This window comes from Lolium perenne, chromosome 4, assembly GCF_019359855.2.
Source record: "Lolium perenne isolate Kyuss_39 chromosome 4, Kyuss_2.0, whole genome shotgun sequence".
NCBI classification, from domain to species: domain Eukaryota; kingdom Viridiplantae; phylum Streptophyta; class Magnoliopsida; order Poales; family Poaceae; genus Lolium; species Lolium perenne.
The window spans coordinates 312228315-312245093 of record NC_067247.2 but is presented as its reverse complement, the minus strand read 5'-3'; the positions used below and the strand labels follow the sequence as shown (position 1 = coordinate 312245093).

The 16779-nt window shown below is 49.9% G+C and overlaps 2 protein-coding genes across 2 annotated transcripts; both read right to left on the bottom strand.

The window, feature by feature from the left end:
• Positions 1–7699: 7699 nt before the first annotated feature.
• On the bottom strand, positions 7700–10283 carry LOC127296135 (large ribosomal subunit protein uL4c). Its single transcript, XM_051326164.2, has 2 exons — positions 9241–10283; positions 7700–7890 (listed from the first exon to the last, which is right to left on the bottom strand). Exons 1-2 carry the CDS (start codon positions 10151–10153, stop codon positions 7871–7873), a joined length of 933 nt encoding a protein of 310 aa, XP_051182124.1. The 5' UTR covers positions 10154–10283; the 3' UTR covers positions 7700–7870.
• A 456-nt stretch (positions 10284–10739) lies between these two features.
• On the bottom strand, positions 10740–14971 carry LOC127296134 (peroxisomal nicotinamide adenine dinucleotide carrier). The gene is made up of 11 exons (XM_051326163.2): positions 14669–14971; positions 14491–14568; positions 14310–14384; positions 14096–14226; positions 13897–13951; positions 13683–13793; positions 12369–12437; positions 12177–12284; positions 11542–11610; positions 11402–11456; positions 10740–11246 (listed from the first exon to the last, which is right to left on the bottom strand). The coding sequence occupies exons 1-11, from the start codon at positions 14747–14749 to the stop codon at positions 11044–11046; spliced, it is 1035 nt and encodes a 344-aa protein (XP_051182123.1). The 5' UTR covers positions 14750–14971; the 3' UTR covers positions 10740–11043.
• Positions 14972–16779: the final 1808 nt, after the last annotated feature.

Sequence of the window (16779 nt, the reverse complement as noted above, 5' to 3'; positions counted from 1 at the left end):
CGACACGGGTCGCTGGCAGGCGGGCCTAGAAAGCATGGCGTCGTGGGACTATACAGTCATGTCCGCTGACATAGTGGTCCCTTTATGCTGACCGACGGGTTGGGGTTTTCTTGGATACGTCGGTCCGTTTAAGCCGAGCCGCTCGAGATGATCTAAGGGCATCTCCAACGCTGTGACCCAAACAGACGCGTTGGGCGTCCGTTTTTTGGCCATTTAGATGGCCGCGCGGACACACAGATAGGTGGATCTGGCTTCGGTTCGTTTGGGTCGCGCACTGCGCCCAACGCGCGGACGCACCCCATAAGTGAAATACAACAAAAAAAAAATGAAAAAAATGAAAACAATTAAATCTAAACCATATTTCATTAAACATATGCCCCATTTTGGGCAAATTTATACATATGCCCTATTTTGGGCAACTTTAAACTACAAAAAAAGCCCTCTATATGGGCATTAAACTAAAAAAAAATATAACCCTATCCTAGGGTTTGAGGAGGACGAGGTGGCCGCCGGTGCGCCGCCTAGTCCTTGTGGGCCTCGTCGACGACGTCCCCCGGGCGGCGATGCGCTGTTGTGGCTCGACTGCGCCGGGGACTCCGGCCACGGCGACCACTGGGCCTCTTCCCAGACCGATTGGGGGTCCGGAGCCGCCCGCTGCTCCATCTCCTCCCTGAGGCGGAGCTGCCTCTCCTGCTCCGCCAGGCGCCTGGCCTCCTGGCGCCTCTCCTCGTCGCGGCGGCGCCTGGCCTCCTCGCACCGCCGCATGGCTTCCTCCTCTCGGCGGGCCTGGCCGAGCAATGCCTAGGCCTCGGCGTCCTCGGCCGCCTGCCGGGCCTCCTCCTCCATCGCGGAGGTACGGATGACCGCCGCGAGATGCGGCCACTTGGCCTCCTCCTCCATCGCGGAAGTGCGGATGACCGCCGCGAGATGCGGCCACTTGGCCTCCTCCTCCATCGCGGAGGTGCGGATGACTGCCGCGAGATGCGGCCACTTGGCCTCCTCCTCCACCTTGGACAGCGCCAGAGCGGCGCGTATGTCCGGGTCATCGTCGTCCTCCGGCTTCGGCACCAGCGGTGCGGGTTGCACCAATGCCGCACCGACGCGAGCGGCCTCTCTGATGTAGAGACCGCCGCTGTGTCCGATAGCCCTTAACGCCGACGGAGGACGGCGGCTGCTACTGGCCTCGCCGTCGTTGGCGTCGGGAGCAAAAGCCCTCTTCGGGGCCATGGCGGCAGTTGCGAGCGCGTGGGGACGTGGACTGCGGAGTGGGGAAGTGGATTGGACAGGACAGTCCCCTCCCAGTCCACATTTAATAATATTCGCGCCCCCACCGACAGCTGGGCCGAGGGAGGCGATCAGGCGGACGCGCGAGGACGTCGCGTGCCATCCGCGGACACACAAACCTGACCCAGATGGTGGCCCACTGCTCCATATACCACTCCTTCACCTTTGAGTCCATGTTTGACGTGTCAGACCATCAAGATCGCGAAGTCCTCGTTCCTTCATTTTCTTCATCAGATCTTGATGTATGGCGTAAACACCTTCGCCGCCTCCGGCTTTGGCGGCATGGCGAGATCGGCTAACGGTGTGCGGCGGAGACGAGAGTGTGGGGTGGGTGCGAACGAGGGCGACAACGGAGAAACCAAGTGGGAGGAGGGAAGAAAAGGGGAAGTGAGATGGTCTTTGGTTGTGTCATATGGCTCCTACCTAATCGCCGCTTCTACCCGACCCTCCCAAGTGGGTTGGGTCCTCCTGGGGGCACCTGACAAGTTATTTAACTAGCGCCAAAACCCAATGAATCATGGGCGGGCACAGGACTTTGTGAATGGGTATTCAAAATAAATAAATTACAAAGAAAAGTATAAAAAAAAGTGTGAGAAAACCGTGGTTTGAAACCAGAACGTGCTTATACAAGTTTGCTTGCTCTAGCCAACAACCCAGGCACAATAAATTCATAAATTCATAGCTGTTTATATGATTTGAAAAGTTTAACAAATATTTAAGTATTCACTTGCGTACCCATGAATACACGTAGGCCCACCCATGCAAGGAATGTATGGGGGCGACAGTTTATTAAGCCACCTAAGAACCGTATGCGGCGCAGATTTGGAGATGTTCTAAATGGTACCTACGCGAATATGTAAGTGATATATGGTACGGCATTTTTCCAAAACAAAAGTGAGTACGAGAATCATATGCTGGCGTGGGTGTGCAGGATCATGATGATGGAGTTAGTTTTAGCAGTCAGCTAAAATAATCCAGTGCGGACGGACGAACGAACATAGTTAACGAACCCAACGCTAGATCTGAGGCTGTAAATGCGTAGTTTTAAATTCAAAAATGCATTCTGTAAGCTCCCACTTACTTGGCCTCGCTTAGCTCCAGAAACACCTAAACTTGAGCTGAAGCTTTGGCCAAACAACTATCCATAGCATAGTTTTTAGCCAAAAAAAATGTGAATAGAAGTATGCGTAGAAGTACGTACAAACTTTCCGGTACGAGAAGAAAACAGAATAGCAGGCCGCTGGCTCCAGAATAAAATAAAATCAACTTGCGGTAATGACTCAACAAGGATGACCAGTTTACCGAATTTCAGGCGGTAAGGATATGTACAAAGGTGATTACCTCAGGAACGATTATTGGCAGCATGGAGGAAAGATAATAAAACTAACTCTTCACAAAGAGTGCAGCCATATGTAGATGCGAAGCTACGTTATGAACCTGGTACTGTGGAATGATGATTCTTTTATTACGTTAACTCTGGAAAAGAAGAAATAACATGTTGTACAAAATGGATTTGGTGTACTCTCTACATGATATTAGAAGCTTGCAAAACATTTTTGGCAACCTTAGAGCATGTCTAACAGGCCCCGTATTTCGCTGCCCCGTATAAGTCTCTTATTTCGCCCCGTATCGAAAAACTGCTCCATTTCGAGCCATTCCGTCTAGCAGACCCCGTATTTCGCCCCGTATTTTCAAAAATAAAAACCCCGGGAAGTTCATCTTCATTGATCATACTACGGATCATACATACATTCCGATCATACTACGGATCATACTACATCTAACTACGGATCAACCTACGTCTACTCGTCAAGGATGACGTAGGGGATGAAGGCGATCCTCGCCGCCTCCTCCTGCGCCTCCCGCGCCTGCCGCGCCTCGAACTCCTGGACGGCGGCGATGGCCGCCGCCTGCTCCTCTGCCTCCGCCCGAGCTTTCTCGGCGGCATCCGCCTCGGATTCGGCCACCGCACGGCGGAAGGCCGCCTCCTCCTCTGCCGCCTCCTCTTCCTCCTCGCCGCCTCCGCTTCCTCCACCGCTGGTGCTGCCGATGGTCGCCCTCCATGCCGCCATCGCCGCGCGGTCGCGCCGCGCATCGCGCGCGCCACTTCTCGAAGGCTTCGCCGCTCATCGGCTTGAGCGGCGGGTCTGCCGGTACCACCGCCCACCCGCGGCGTACTTCCGGAGCGGCTCCGGCACGTACAGCGCGCCGGCGTACTTGCAGGCCGCGCGACGGCTCCCGGCGGCGGAAAGCTTGCACTTGAGCCGCCACGCTTCCTCTACGGTGTCCGGCGAGCGGGATCGCTTCGATCCGCTCGCCGGCGAGGCGCTACTGCGGCGGCGGGAGTCCATGCAGGCTTGGGGGTGGAATGCGGCGCGGAGGAGCGGCTAATTGCTCGCCGGAGCAGGGGGAGGAGGCGGCGGCGCACGGCGGAGCTAGGGTTGTGAGTGAGGGGTTAACCCCTCACTCGCACCTGCGCCCACTATATGTACGGGGCGACGGGGCCGATTTCCTGGGCCCCGTATTCCGCCGAAACGGGGCGGCCCGAATACGGGGCCTGCTAGACGGCCCAAACCGCGCCTGCCCCGTATGTCGCCGGAATTTTACGGGGTGGACGGGTTATACGGGGCCTGTTAGACATGCTCTTAGTCTTGTTACAAACACCCCCAAACATTTCTTGCGTTGAATGGCTGGGAATGTCAAACATAACGACATGTATTTTTTCCGTTTACTGTTAAGGAATCTGAGATGGCCTGAGTAATGTTTCCTCCAAGACACCGTAAATTCAGTTGCACATCAGCAGTCTGTGAGAGAACCTACAATAGTTAATCTAAATGTACATATTACGTGTATGACACTTTTCAGACACTTAACAGATCTGTGTCTAGCATTCAGGACAGTCTTTTCAGTTGCAGACTAGAAGCTAACGATTCATTTGGGGGAAGAATGGGTTTCAAAGGGGCAATGAGCAAAAAAGTAGGAAGACAAGAAAGTTAGTATATCCAAATTGGAGCCAATCAATTGCACGAACTTTATGCATGAACAGTCTGTAGCAAAAATAAATGAAATGCCGTGCTCGGGTCCCTACTCCCATAATTGCATGCTTTTCATCCTTAGTGGACTAATATAATAAGGATGCTTTATATCCAGCAAAACCTTAAAAACGATGCAAATGATGTTGGCTCAACCTAAGATTCTTCTCTTTTTCGCCCATGGCCATAGTGGATTATTGTGTCAGTCATAATCTTACAGATAATCCGTTAGTAGTGTCAAAAGCAGAGTAAAAGAGCGACCTATATGTATGGTCCTCCAAAATGCAGAGTAAAAGGGGAAATTTAACTGAAGACCGAATTTGGACCCTTTTTAAAAGGGAAATTCTAGCTTTGGCTATGACCCACTGCAGTGCAGTGTCAAGATAATTGGGAGAATATATTATGGACAATAAGGAAAAGTGCCCATGTGAGCTGTAAGGAGGGATAGCTTAGCAATTTTCTTCTTGCTCGGCCCAGCCCACAGCCCAAGCATGAATGAAAAAAACTTGGCGTCATTTTGGTGAGGCACAACTGTGTATATTATTTCTTACAAAGCACGTCCTTAGTCTGACTGCGGTTAATATGATGCTCATGTGGATCTACATGTATATCTGAGCATAACGATCAGTTGTTTATGATTTGGTCTGGTATTACAGTTTCAACAACAGCTGCTAACTCAGCATTTGAGTTTCCTAGACACGCCCACAGAGGATCTCTCCGACCTGGAGGTGGCTTTCACTGAGGACGAGGTCTGGGATGTCATCAGACATCTGCCTCCGGGCAAGGCCCCTGGGCCTGATGGGTTCACGGCGGAGTTCTTGCAGAGATGCTGGGTGTGGTCAAGGCCGACTTTATGGCGGCCTTTGACAAACTTTACACGATGTGTGGGCGCGGGTTTCAAGGCCTCAACCAAGCCTTGATAGTCCTGCTGCCCAAACGCCCAGATGCTGCAGGGCTGGCTGACTACAGACCGATCAGTCTAATCCACATCTTTGCCAAGCTGGTGGCAAAAATTCTGGCCACTAGGCTGGCTCCCCGGATGGAATCGCTGGTGGATCGCAACCAATGCGCCTTTATTCGCAAACGGTGCATCCATGACAACTTCATGTTGGTCCAGCAGACGGCCAAATTCCTGCATAAGGAAAAGGAGCCGAGGGTGATGCTTAAGCTGGATATCGCGCGGGCCTTTGACTCAGTTTCCTGGGGATTCCTCTTAGAGGTCCTCCAGAAGGTTGGGTTCGGGCCGAGGTTCCGGGAGCTCGTCTCCCTTCTACTGGCTACGGCCAGCACCCGGGTGTTGCTCAATGGCGAGCCAGGCCCCCCGATCTGGCATCGACGGGGACTGAGACAGGGCGACCCCCTGTCGCCATCGATGTTCGTGCTGGTGATGAACTTGCTCAATAAGGTGCTGTCGAAGGCTTCTGAGTTGGGCATTCTGCGACGGCTGGCGCGGCGGGAGCTTGCGACGTCCGTTTCCCTCTATGCGGATGACGTGGTGATCTTCTGCCACCCGGATGAGGCTGAGTTGCGAGCGGTTCGGGACATCCTAGGGCTCTTCGGAGAAGCCTCCGCCTGCGCACCAACTTTGCCAAGAGTTCGGCGGCCCCCAACGCCTGCACGGATGAGGAGGCGGCGGGCGCTGCGGAACACAGGGCATGTCAGCTAGCGCCTGTTCCGGTGAGAGACCTTGGCAGCCCCCTTTCCACCAAAGTGCGGTCATCGGCGGTGGCTTTCGACCCCGTTGGAGAGGCTCGCCGATAAGTCGCCAACATGGCGTGCCTCGATGATGACGCGTGATGGACGTTTGACGCCGATTCGCTCGGTGCTTGCGGCTATCCCGCTTCACCACCGATGGTGTCGGGCCTCAACAAAAAGACGCTCAGCTGTGTCAACAAGATCCTGCGAGGGTTTCTATGGTTGGGCGGGCGCACGCGCCGGCGAGGCAACCGCCACGTGAATCGGGCTAGGGTGTGCGGGCCGCTTGCCCTAGGCGGACTTGGGATCCCCGACCTTGCACGAATGGCCACTAGCCTTAGGGTGCGCCGTCGTGGAGATTGCGCACGGATCCCATGAGACCGTGGCGTGGGTTGGACATGCAGTTCTCGAAGGCGGAGCTGGACATCTTTGCTGCCTCCACCGCCATGGTGGTGGGCAATGGAGAGTCCGCCCTCTTCTGGGAGGACCGTTGGGTGGATGGCAGATCCATCAAAGAGATGGAGCCAGAGGTGTACGCGCTCGGGTGCCTAAGCGACGCAGAAGGTGCGTACGGTACGTGAGGCGCCGCTCGATCGCGCTTGGATCCCCGACATTGCAGGGCGCCTAATGCCCTCGCAATGTGGCAAGACGTGCGGCTATGGGGCAAGCTTCGGGAGTTCCAGCCTTTCACGGGAGATGATAGGATGACTTGGCGATAGACGGCTGATAGCCAGTATACCTCCCATTCCTGCTATGAGGCCCTCTTTCATGGAGCCATCACCTCAGCATCTTGGGAGCTAAACTGGAAGTCCTGGGCGCCTCCGAGGGTGAAGTTCTTCATTTGGCTGGCCTGTCTGGACAGGTGTTGGACGAGTGAGAGGCTGGCGCGTCGGGGCCTTCCGCATGCGCCTAGATGCCCACTCTGCGACCAGGCTGAGGAGACCATGACGCACCTTCTCACAGGGTGCTCTTTTTCCAAGACGATCTGGTTCGAGGTCCTCTCGTGGATTCGATCCACCTCGGGACCTCCTTCGGAGGGCGACTTTGCGGAGTGGTGGTCGGGCCGGGCAAGCGTACTACCCCTCGCCTGCTGCGCAAAGGTACCTCGTCGATCATCATGCTCACGGCGTGGTGGATCTGGAAGCATCGGAACGCTGTGATCTTCGACAATGCACAGCCCTCGGTGCCATCCTTATTCGACGACATCAGGACTGAGGCGCGGCAATGGGCGGACGCAGGAGCCCGGGGTGTTCGCCTTCTTCTCTCCTAGAATAGGGTCTCTTTTTCTTGGGTTGAGTTGTAGTGCGGAGTGTTGGCCCCCCACGGGGGGCATGTACATATAAACCTTCTTTTCTATCAATGCATCGAAACGCAAGTCTTTTGCGTTTTCGCGAAAAAAGCATTTGAGTTTCCTAGGGAATTCCATGTTGAGCTAGGCCCAGCCCATCACGCTCACAGTGTGCAGTGAGTCAGCCTAAGGTTTGAAGAACAGGGCCCATGCAACCCCAACTAAAATTTGGTCAACATAACGTATTCTGGCAAATTCAAGAATCAGATATTTGAATCCCATCAACCCGAGGATGTTGATAAGTAGTACTAACCAAACTGATTAACACTGGCTATTGGAAATATGGATGTGAAACTCTATAGAATTGCAAATAATATAAGCGGCAACTGAAATTCGACAGTGAATCTGAAAATATACGTGAACTTTGAACATCTAATATACTGCATCAGTGAGAAACATGCATAGTGAACTTACAACAATGGCAAACCAAAAAGGCTTATTCATTGGAGAGGCAATTCCCAAACCAACAAACAAGGACCGCCATAACAATCACCTAGGAATTGCTGTCTGCCTAGGCCTCTTCAGTCTCATCTGAAAATGACATAACACAAACTTGTTAAGAAACTAAAAATTAATAGAACTACTAGTAGAGCCTGTCAGCCGCAATTAAAAGAATATCAAAACATTGTATGAATAACACATAATTACTTATCTACTGTAACCCCTGCTCTTGAGAAAATATTTGTCATAACCAGGTTTAGCTCTTATTTTACTACATCCAGCATATTTAATACTAGTTGCTTTGTTAAATTAATTCCAAATTGTTTTTATTTTGTTTTCAGGTACTATGGCAGGAGCTATGCCTACCTTTTCATTTAGAATGAATAGCATTTAAAAAAGTTTGTAATGTTAGAAGACCAAAAGTTCATTTGTCGCCGCCTGCTGGTTACTCGTATCTGCTCAAGCTAGACATACTCCATTGGAAAGCTAGATAATTCACCAAATTGTAACAGAAAAGTATAACTGAATAGGTATTCAGGAGAATGTGCCGCTAGAACGAATGCATCAGGATTTGGAGTTCTTCCATGTAATTCATCGATAGCACATTGTTTCATCATTTTTTTTTGTTTGTCAGTTCAATGCTTGAACTTCAAATCCATCTTTGTCATAAAATATTAAATTTCACTATGCGAGGTCATTCTCGGTTGTAAATTGTTCAGCTGCTTCTTAGCGCTAATAAAGGAAGGACTGCACTCACTACAGAAGCACAGAATTGACATATTGTCGTACACAGTACATACCTGATACCATACCTATAGAGATGGCACCATCATTGGTGGATCTCTAAGCATGATTCTAAATTAGACCTTGAATTATATCACTTTATATTTTTTACGGATAACTGTAAACTTGTCACAGTAGAGCATCGGGGGAATGCGGCTCGGAGTGACGAATGAGACCCAAGCATGATGATACCTTTAACATCAATGGTGTGTCGATTGGGAACATATGATTCTACTTTAATACTTTCATTAAGTTTTGCAGTCTCATTGCAAGGTTAACTGGAGGGGGCAGTGGACAACTGATAACATTGTAACGCTAGCATTTCAGTGAATACATTGTATAAGCTTTCGGATTTCATTCACCTTTTACGCCATAACAATTTAGTGCAAATGCAATACACTGCACAGACTGTTTGAAGCAAGAGCAGGCAATTCAATTCACATCACTAGATAATTTGAAATCCCAAATTGTGGTAATCCTGAGAGTTTTAAATATTGGTCACTGAAAAGCTATTGATTCCTGACTAATGTAGTACACCTAACGGATTTTGGCTTTGAATTACTAGCTCATTTCACGCATGCTAGCAGAAAAATAATCAAACAGCAGCACACTTCAATCCGTACTGCAAAATGGTGATGCATAGCTAGCTATATGTACCTTGGGCAGCCTCCTCTGTGATTCCTTCCTCCTCTTGCTCCTCGACCGCTTCCTCTTCACCGTCATCCTCGCCATCTGTGTCGCCCTCATATTCATCAAACACCGTGGTACCGTACCTGGAGTTGAGGTAGTCAACAGCGGAGGGGGTGAAGAAGTGCTTGCGGGCGTCGAGGATGTCGTAAAGGTTGAGCGTCCTGGGGGTGAGCATCTTGAGGGTGCCGATGTTCCTGCCGCTAAGGCGCACATTGTTATCAAGCTCCGTGGAGAGGAACATGGCCTTCTCCTTGGGGTCGAGCCCCCAGCGCTGCAGGGCGGCCACGAAGTCCCTGGTCCGCGGCCCCGTGGCGAACTCCTCGTCGAACTCCTGCACGACGAAGGAGTCGTTGGCGACGGCGGCGCTGGCGAGCGCGGTGGAGATGGCGAGGCGCTTCTCCTTGCGGTTGATCTTGATGGACCAGTCCCGGGGCTTGGGCCCGAAGATGACGCCGCCGCCGGGGCGGAGCGGGGTGCGCGTGGACCCGCGCCGCGCCTTCCCGGTCTTCTTCTGGCCGTAGGGCTTCCTGCCGCCGCCCCGGACCTCCCCGCGGGTGAGCGTGGAGGCCGTGCCCCGGCGCGCGTTCTGGCGGTCGGTGATGAGGCCGCGGTGCACGACGGCGCGCGCGGTGGCGGGCGACGCCGACTTGATGTCGAGGGAGACCTCGCCGACCTTCTCGCCGGTGAAGGAGATGACCGGGAGGGTGGTGGCCTCGGCGCGCAGCGCGCGGAGGATGGAGGCGGATGGCCTGCTCCCCCTGGCGGAGGCGTGCGGGGAGGAGGAGGCCGGGAGGAAGGAGAGCGAGGAGGAGGCGAGGAAGGAGGAGGAAGAGGCGGAGAGCGAGAGGAGGAGCGACGAGGCCATGGAGGCGACCGGCATTGCGGCGGCGGCGGCGGCTCTAGTGCGCTCGGTGAGCTGCGCTGCGCTGGGGGCGGACGGAGAAGGGGGAGATGGCTCTGCCCGCTGCAGCTGCCGCTTCTATCCCTTTATCCACACCCGTTTGGCCACACGCACGACGGCACGACTGCATAAAACTGTCTCGGCTCGGGGCGTCGCGCACTGCCTCGTTCTACTTGGCGCGCCAAATCAGTACACTAGTCAATACTCGATGCTTACTCAATAGGTAGTAGTCACATGTTTTAAAAATAACTGGAACATTTTATTTTCGAGCTAAAGCCGTAGCTTCCACTGTTTATATACAGGGTTTTGTTTCAGTTCCCAGGTCAAGGTAAAGATGAACGCCCCAAAAAGATGCAATCAAATTCCATTTGAAATTCTAACAGGTTGGTAGTTTCCAGCTACCGTCCCTAAAACACCAGCATCACATCAAGTATATAGTTTCAAATAACGATGGGTATTTTTGCATAGTTCGTCATATGGTTGGATAAGTTGAAGCAACTGCCGATTTTCAGACAAACAAGCCATCCGTTCATAAAGCACACAAGCTAAAACAGCCCAAGAAATCTGAGTACAGTAGATACTAGCACTTCATATTACCAGCTTATTTTGAATGTTTAACATTCCTAAATACATTTTACATCAATAACTTAATATCCTATCCAATACTGTATACAGTTTCGGGTCCCTACAAGAATCATAGTTTTCATCACTGTGTAATGCCTGAGTTCGTACCTCCCCATTATTCACTAGATCCTACACTTTTTTGTAACTTGGTACCTCCTAACAGAGGTGAGCTCTTTTTGCTGACCCCGTTCACACTTTGTTCATGATATAATCAACAACTAATACTTCTGCAAAGACCTAGATCATCATCTTGATGGCTTTGACGGCAACTTCTTAACCAGACTGGTGTCACCTGTGACCAATAATCGAGCACCCTTCACCAGCTCTTCCTTGATCATGAAAAGGAGAGCGGAAGCAAAAACACTTTGAACAATTTTTGTGCCCATTCCTTTGTACATCCCTGAAAGGCCTTCATAATGCATCATTTTTGTAATTGCATCAAATGTGCCTGAAATCAAAGACATGGCGCAATCAACATTTGATAGAAAAGCCAGTAAAAGCATGAAATAGTAACTGAAAGAGAAGTAAAGACTTGACAGCAGGAGGATTTGAAGCAATTGTACTGACTCAACATTTAAAAATGAATGATGGCTGGTCATGTACCTTTGTAGCGATGCTTCTTGTCATCGTCGATCATATGCTTTGCCTGAAGTCTTGCCTGCAGCATAAAAAAAGCTTCAGTTTTAGGTACACAAATATGCCGCGGATTAGCTGCAGTTATATTGGGTGCACCAAATAATCACCTTCACAACTAGAAGTGGATATGTAACAAGAGTTGCGCCCAGTTTTGCAACAGCTCCAAGAAGAAAAATCTGAACATGTGTTTTTACAAAGGAGGTTAGCCGTTGGGAATTCCCATAACATTGTTAACTAACAAAGAAATACTCCCTCCGATTCATATTACTTGACACTAACATAGATGTATCTAGACACATTTTAATTACAGATATATACATTTTAGTGGCAAGTAATATGAATCGGAGGAAGTACTAGTGTTTGGGAACCACATCAAAATTCCAAAGTGCTTCCAAAGAATCATGTCCTAATTTTCCAGACTGAATATACGTCATACATAAACAAGCTTTCGAGTATTCGTAAGTATGAGAACCAAGCGCTGGCTTGGTGGCTCCACCCGTTTTGAATCGCAGGTGAAGTGTACGGACTAAAGGGCCGAGGCGCTGTCAGCGTGAAAAATCACTGGAGAGGTTTCATTTAACTAAAACGTATAGCTAAGGGAGGGATCCTTCCCCTGTAGGTCAACGTAGTATTCATAAGTATAGATTCAGGGCCTTCAGGCCCCAGCACAAGAAAGTTGACGTGATGCAGTACACACGCTAATAATATGTAAACACTATTCACCAGAAAAGCTAAAGCTTACTTCAAGAGCAGTTAGTCCCTGAGCCCCCTTCAAATTAGTGGCCCGTTTATTCTTCAGCTTCTTCAGAAGAGCCTCGTACAACATGAACTGGATTGCGGGGTTGCTGACCTAGTAAGTAGTAACAGGTGAAACATGGTGAACAACCCTTGTAAAATCATTGAGCAAAAAGAAGATTTGGAAACAACGACTTACCATAATAAGAGCAGGAATAACCCCTTTCCAGAAGCCCAGCACTCCAGCTTCCTTGTAAAGATCCTGAATCTGTAGCCAGACCAAGTCAATCAACCATACTCCAAACTAAAGCAGAATTGTAGCAGTTCAAAGCGGCTTTGTATTAAGATCGAGTATGACATAGCAGCCTTAGCTAAATACAGAAAATAACTACAGCAAAAAAGCACAAACTTGTTATTTTCCCTCATAAACTAATACTGCTCATCCCGTTCTTCTAGTACACTATTTCTTGGTCTCTAATGAGGATTGTAGACCACAAGATGATTCCCAGGTCCTTTCCATCACGGCCTATGCAAACTTAGACCTTGTTTACAATTCATTTGTTTCTCATATTTACTGTCTGATAGTAGTCTATTCTGTAGCTGCGGTAAAGGTTTTGAAATGAAAAAAGAAGGGGAAACATATATACAATCGAGGCCAGCAAGGTTTGCATTTCACTAGCTTGATAAAGAGTCAAAAGTAAAAATGTACCAATTTTTGTCCTAATGTTAGCTCAGAGAAGTTACATTCCTTATATATGTCAATCATGTTTCCGAATTTATAAGATTCAAAGAGTGAGCTCAAGCCATGTGATTTTTATTGAAAAGCACAAACCATATATATTTTTGTTGTATGATACTTGCAGCAACACAGTAATGATGTGAAGAATATATCATGTACTGCCTCTGTCCATAAAAGGATGTCTTAGATTTGTCTAAATTTGGATGTAGGTAGACACTATTTAGTGTATAGATACATCCAAGTTTAGACAAATCTAAGACACCCTTTTATGGACGGAGGAAGTATCATTTTAGTGCTTACTATTGTCCAGCCAGTGAATCATGACACCCTTTGGATCTAAGAACCCTATACTTAACTAAATTTACAGCATTACCAATTCAAACCAGCTGGGCAAACAAGAAGGGGGGAATATATTAGTTTCAAATCTTAGTGATTATGAGGACACATGTGTTCCATTCCTAAACAACGTTATACGGTTTTTTGCCGATGTCAGAAGTTGTGAAAGCTAAAAAAATGGCACACTACTGAGTTAGAACAAAAGAAACTTGGCTGTATATGAACTATTGGTTACAAGATAAACATTCATATACACATAAAACTGCAAACAGATATATTCAAGATGCAAAATGATAATAGCAAGCTTAAAAGTGAAGTACAGCAACTTTTTCCCACACAGGTAAGAAAGGATGTTAATCCGGCATGTGGTAATCAGCGAAACGTAATTGCACAGATAGAGTATCTTATTCTACAGGGAAAATGATTGGAGATACATACAACGTTGATAGTTTTATGAGGGATGTTTTCCACTGGGGCAGTTTGTAGGGCCTTGTCAAGAGCAGAAGTCAAACCCTCGGGGCTTTGCTGTTTGTTTGCCTTTCTGTGAGTCTGCAGGAAATAATAAATTATACTCCAGGATGCGTTAGCAAATGATTTCCACTAAAAGCTATTGACTGGGAGACACCGTTCCCAGAAAGTTGCGTCTGCTTACTTGCATTCGCGTGACAATTACCCAGATTGGGTTTGTGAGAAGCACATTGACGCATCTGCAAATTGAGAATCAACAGCATCGTCAACACAAGCCGTAACCTTTTGGAGCCTAGAAGAAACCATGTCCAGGAAAAGACAATGCAGCACACGAAGTCAACGATCGATGCACAACGCAGGTCAGGTATAATTCGAATCATTACCCAGAAAGTGCAGCGACGGTGAGCGACTGGAGCATCCCGACGGATCCATCGCCAACTCCTCTGATGGACCGCTGGAGGGACGCCGCCTCAGCCCTGCTCCGGAATATTTGGTAGAAGTAGTAGTAGACACCCTGATAGCACGGCAGTTTCAATCTCAGTAGCGTGTAAATCATGTCAAAACCAAGGCGGGCGGGAGGTTGGCGGATCGACCAACCTGGGATGCCGCGGTGCCGACGAGGGAGGGCGCCAGGCCGCCGTACAGGCGCTCCCACCCCTCGTTCTTCACCACCTGCTACAGCAGAATCGGGGATCACGGTAGCGTTAGACTCGGATCAGGTCAAATTACTCGTCAGTTGGGATGGATAGGAGAAGGGGATTAGGGGGAGGAGGAGGACCAGGCACATCTGGCGGACGGCGCCGTCCTTGAACGCCGGCTTGGAGGGGTCGCGCTCCGTCTGCTGCCGCGCGTTCACCTGAAACCCTCCCCGTTCAGCACGCGGAAGCAGCAGCAACAACAGGAGGCAAGCACGCGAGCAATCCGCAAGCAACGGGGAGAGAGGAGGCGAGACGTACGGTCTGGAGGGGGTAGGTGAGGAGCTGGGCGACGATCCCGCCGCCGGCGCCGGCGAGGCCGTTGATCAGCGCGTCCGACATCTCCGCGGCGCGTGCTTACCTCCCTCCGGGCCGCCTCGCCACCTCGGGATCGCCGCCGCTGCGTCGTAGGCTACCGGAAAACTTACGGCAGCCGCTGTTGCTTGGCCGGCCTCCTCGGGTTGGTTGCCGTGGGGGAGACGGAGGCGTGGTCTCCTTCGGTCCCGTGCTGGCCCTGCTTCCCCTTCCTTCAAGTTCAGACTACTGCGTACTGTACTGCTCGTGTCCTCCAACCACCTTTTTTTAAAGACAGTTTGTTAGTTAGAATATTATTCAGTACACGTTTTTAAAAATGTTCTCTAAGAAATACACGTTTTTTTCAAAATATTCTCTAGAAAATTCACGTTTTTTAATTGGAAAAAACATACTCGAATAAATTAGCGAGTTCTCCAACCAATACCGTATCAGGTCAACCACCCTTCCTTCAGCAAGGTTTGGTTATTCAGGTTTCAGTTTTGGGTTTGGTTTTCAAATTAGATCCGTTTGAGTTGATCGATAGTGACATGTAGCTTTGCAGGATATCTCACGCCTTGGCGTGTTGCGAGGAAAGCGCAGTCGGTACATTTCGTAGGAGAAGACTGGACAGGGACGTACTGATGTTTAGTTTACCACGCAGAGTTACTGGTGAAGACCGGAATATGCCGTTGAGTTCTTCCTGTCGCCTTGGATCCATCAGTAGTTCCGTCCTTCGTCTCTTCTTCTTTGGTGGGTGGACTTTCAACGCAGTATTCCAAAAAAATATTACTAGTAGAGTACGTTCTAAAATATGTAATCATGTATGTCGAAACTGAGACCTATATGCAAAGAATGCGCCGCCATGATTGGGCCGCGTTCGACCAATTGCCCGACGAGAGGTTGGCTGCTGATGTTGCAGTTCATGGGACATGCCATCACCGGTGGAGGAATGGTGGTGGAGCCCAAGGCGACGGCGGTCAAGGCCCGGGGCGTCGCGATGATCACGGGTGCAACACCCTCACTAGACCTGCTGCAGCGGGAGGTGCCAGAGGTGCTAGTGTCGGCACGTGGCAAGCGCACGAAGACGGTGGATGTGGATGTGGGAAAGGGCAAGACTGCACCATCCGTGGTGCGCAAGGGCTCGAGGCACAAGGGGTTGGCGACGAACATGCATACGCTGGAAAAGGGTCAACATCGCGCGGCAGAGAGGAACCTAGAAACAATCATGGAGGGTTCTGGTCATACAAAGAGACAGAGCGCTGCTGGATTTGTGCGGTTCAGGAGCTCGGGTATGTGGTGCCTGGCTAGTGTGACCCGTTGTGGCACACGACATGGCACTGGATGTACATACATGTGCCAAGAGGGGAAGTTCCTGGCTTGGAGGCGATCTACGAGGGCGTAAATCTTCTAAGTGGGGATAAGTATGCTATCTTGTACCATGGCTTACTAGGATTGATATAATACTCATACGAACAGGTTGCATCTTCATTTTCTGAAGCTCATTCGCGAAGAACCCCAAGGTTAAGAGGGGAAGTTCCTCGCTTGGGACTGATCGATGAGGGCGTCGATCTTCTAAAGGGGGATGGGTGCGATATTCTGAAACAAGACTTAATAGGATTGATAGCATACTCATACCAACAAGTTGTAATTTCTTTTTTGGAAAGCTCACGCAAAGAACCTCAAGGTCAAGCGTGTTTGATCTGGAGCGATTTGAGGATGGGTGATCAATGGGAAAGTTGATCTAAGGTGCACACGGGTGAGCACAAAGTGCGTAGAAAAGTCATGTGTTGATTTGTGGGGCTGACACTCTCCATTCTTCCTTCTTGGTGTGCCGCCGTTCCCTCTCCCTTCTATGCTTCTCATAATAATTGGGGGTAGTACACTGCTATGGTAGTGGCGGTCGGGCACATCAGGTTGTCCAGTATTCAACAAGGGGGTTTTTGCAAAATTAATGTGGAGCGATTGACGTAAGACACAACCGGACTAACATATGGGTCCCGTGCATGCCACGTTAGCCGATACATCGCTCTACACAAGGCGGTGACCACACTCGAGCAGGTACAACAAGTTCAGACACT

Coding starts and splice junctions, on each gene's coding strand:
- LOC127296135 (XM_051326164.2), bottom strand. CDS start 10,153: ATGCCGGTCGCCTCCATGGCCTCGTCGCTCCTCCTCTCGCTCTCCGCC. Junction 7,891..9,240: donor CACAGAGGAGGCTGCCCAAG/GTACATATAGCT, acceptor TGTCATTTTCAG/ATGAGACTGAAGAGGCCTAG.
- LOC127296134 (XM_051326163.2), bottom strand. CDS start 14,749: ATGTCGGACGCGCTGATCAACGGCCTCGCCGGCGCCGGCGGCGGGATC. Junction 13,794..13,896: donor TAATTGTCACGCGAATGCAA/GTAAGCAGACGC, acceptor TATTTCCTGCAG/ACTCACAGAAAGGCAAACAA. Junction 12,285..12,368: donor TTATTCCTGCTCTTATTATG/GTAAGTCGTTGT, acceptor ACTACTTACTAG/GTCAGCAACCCCGCAATCCA.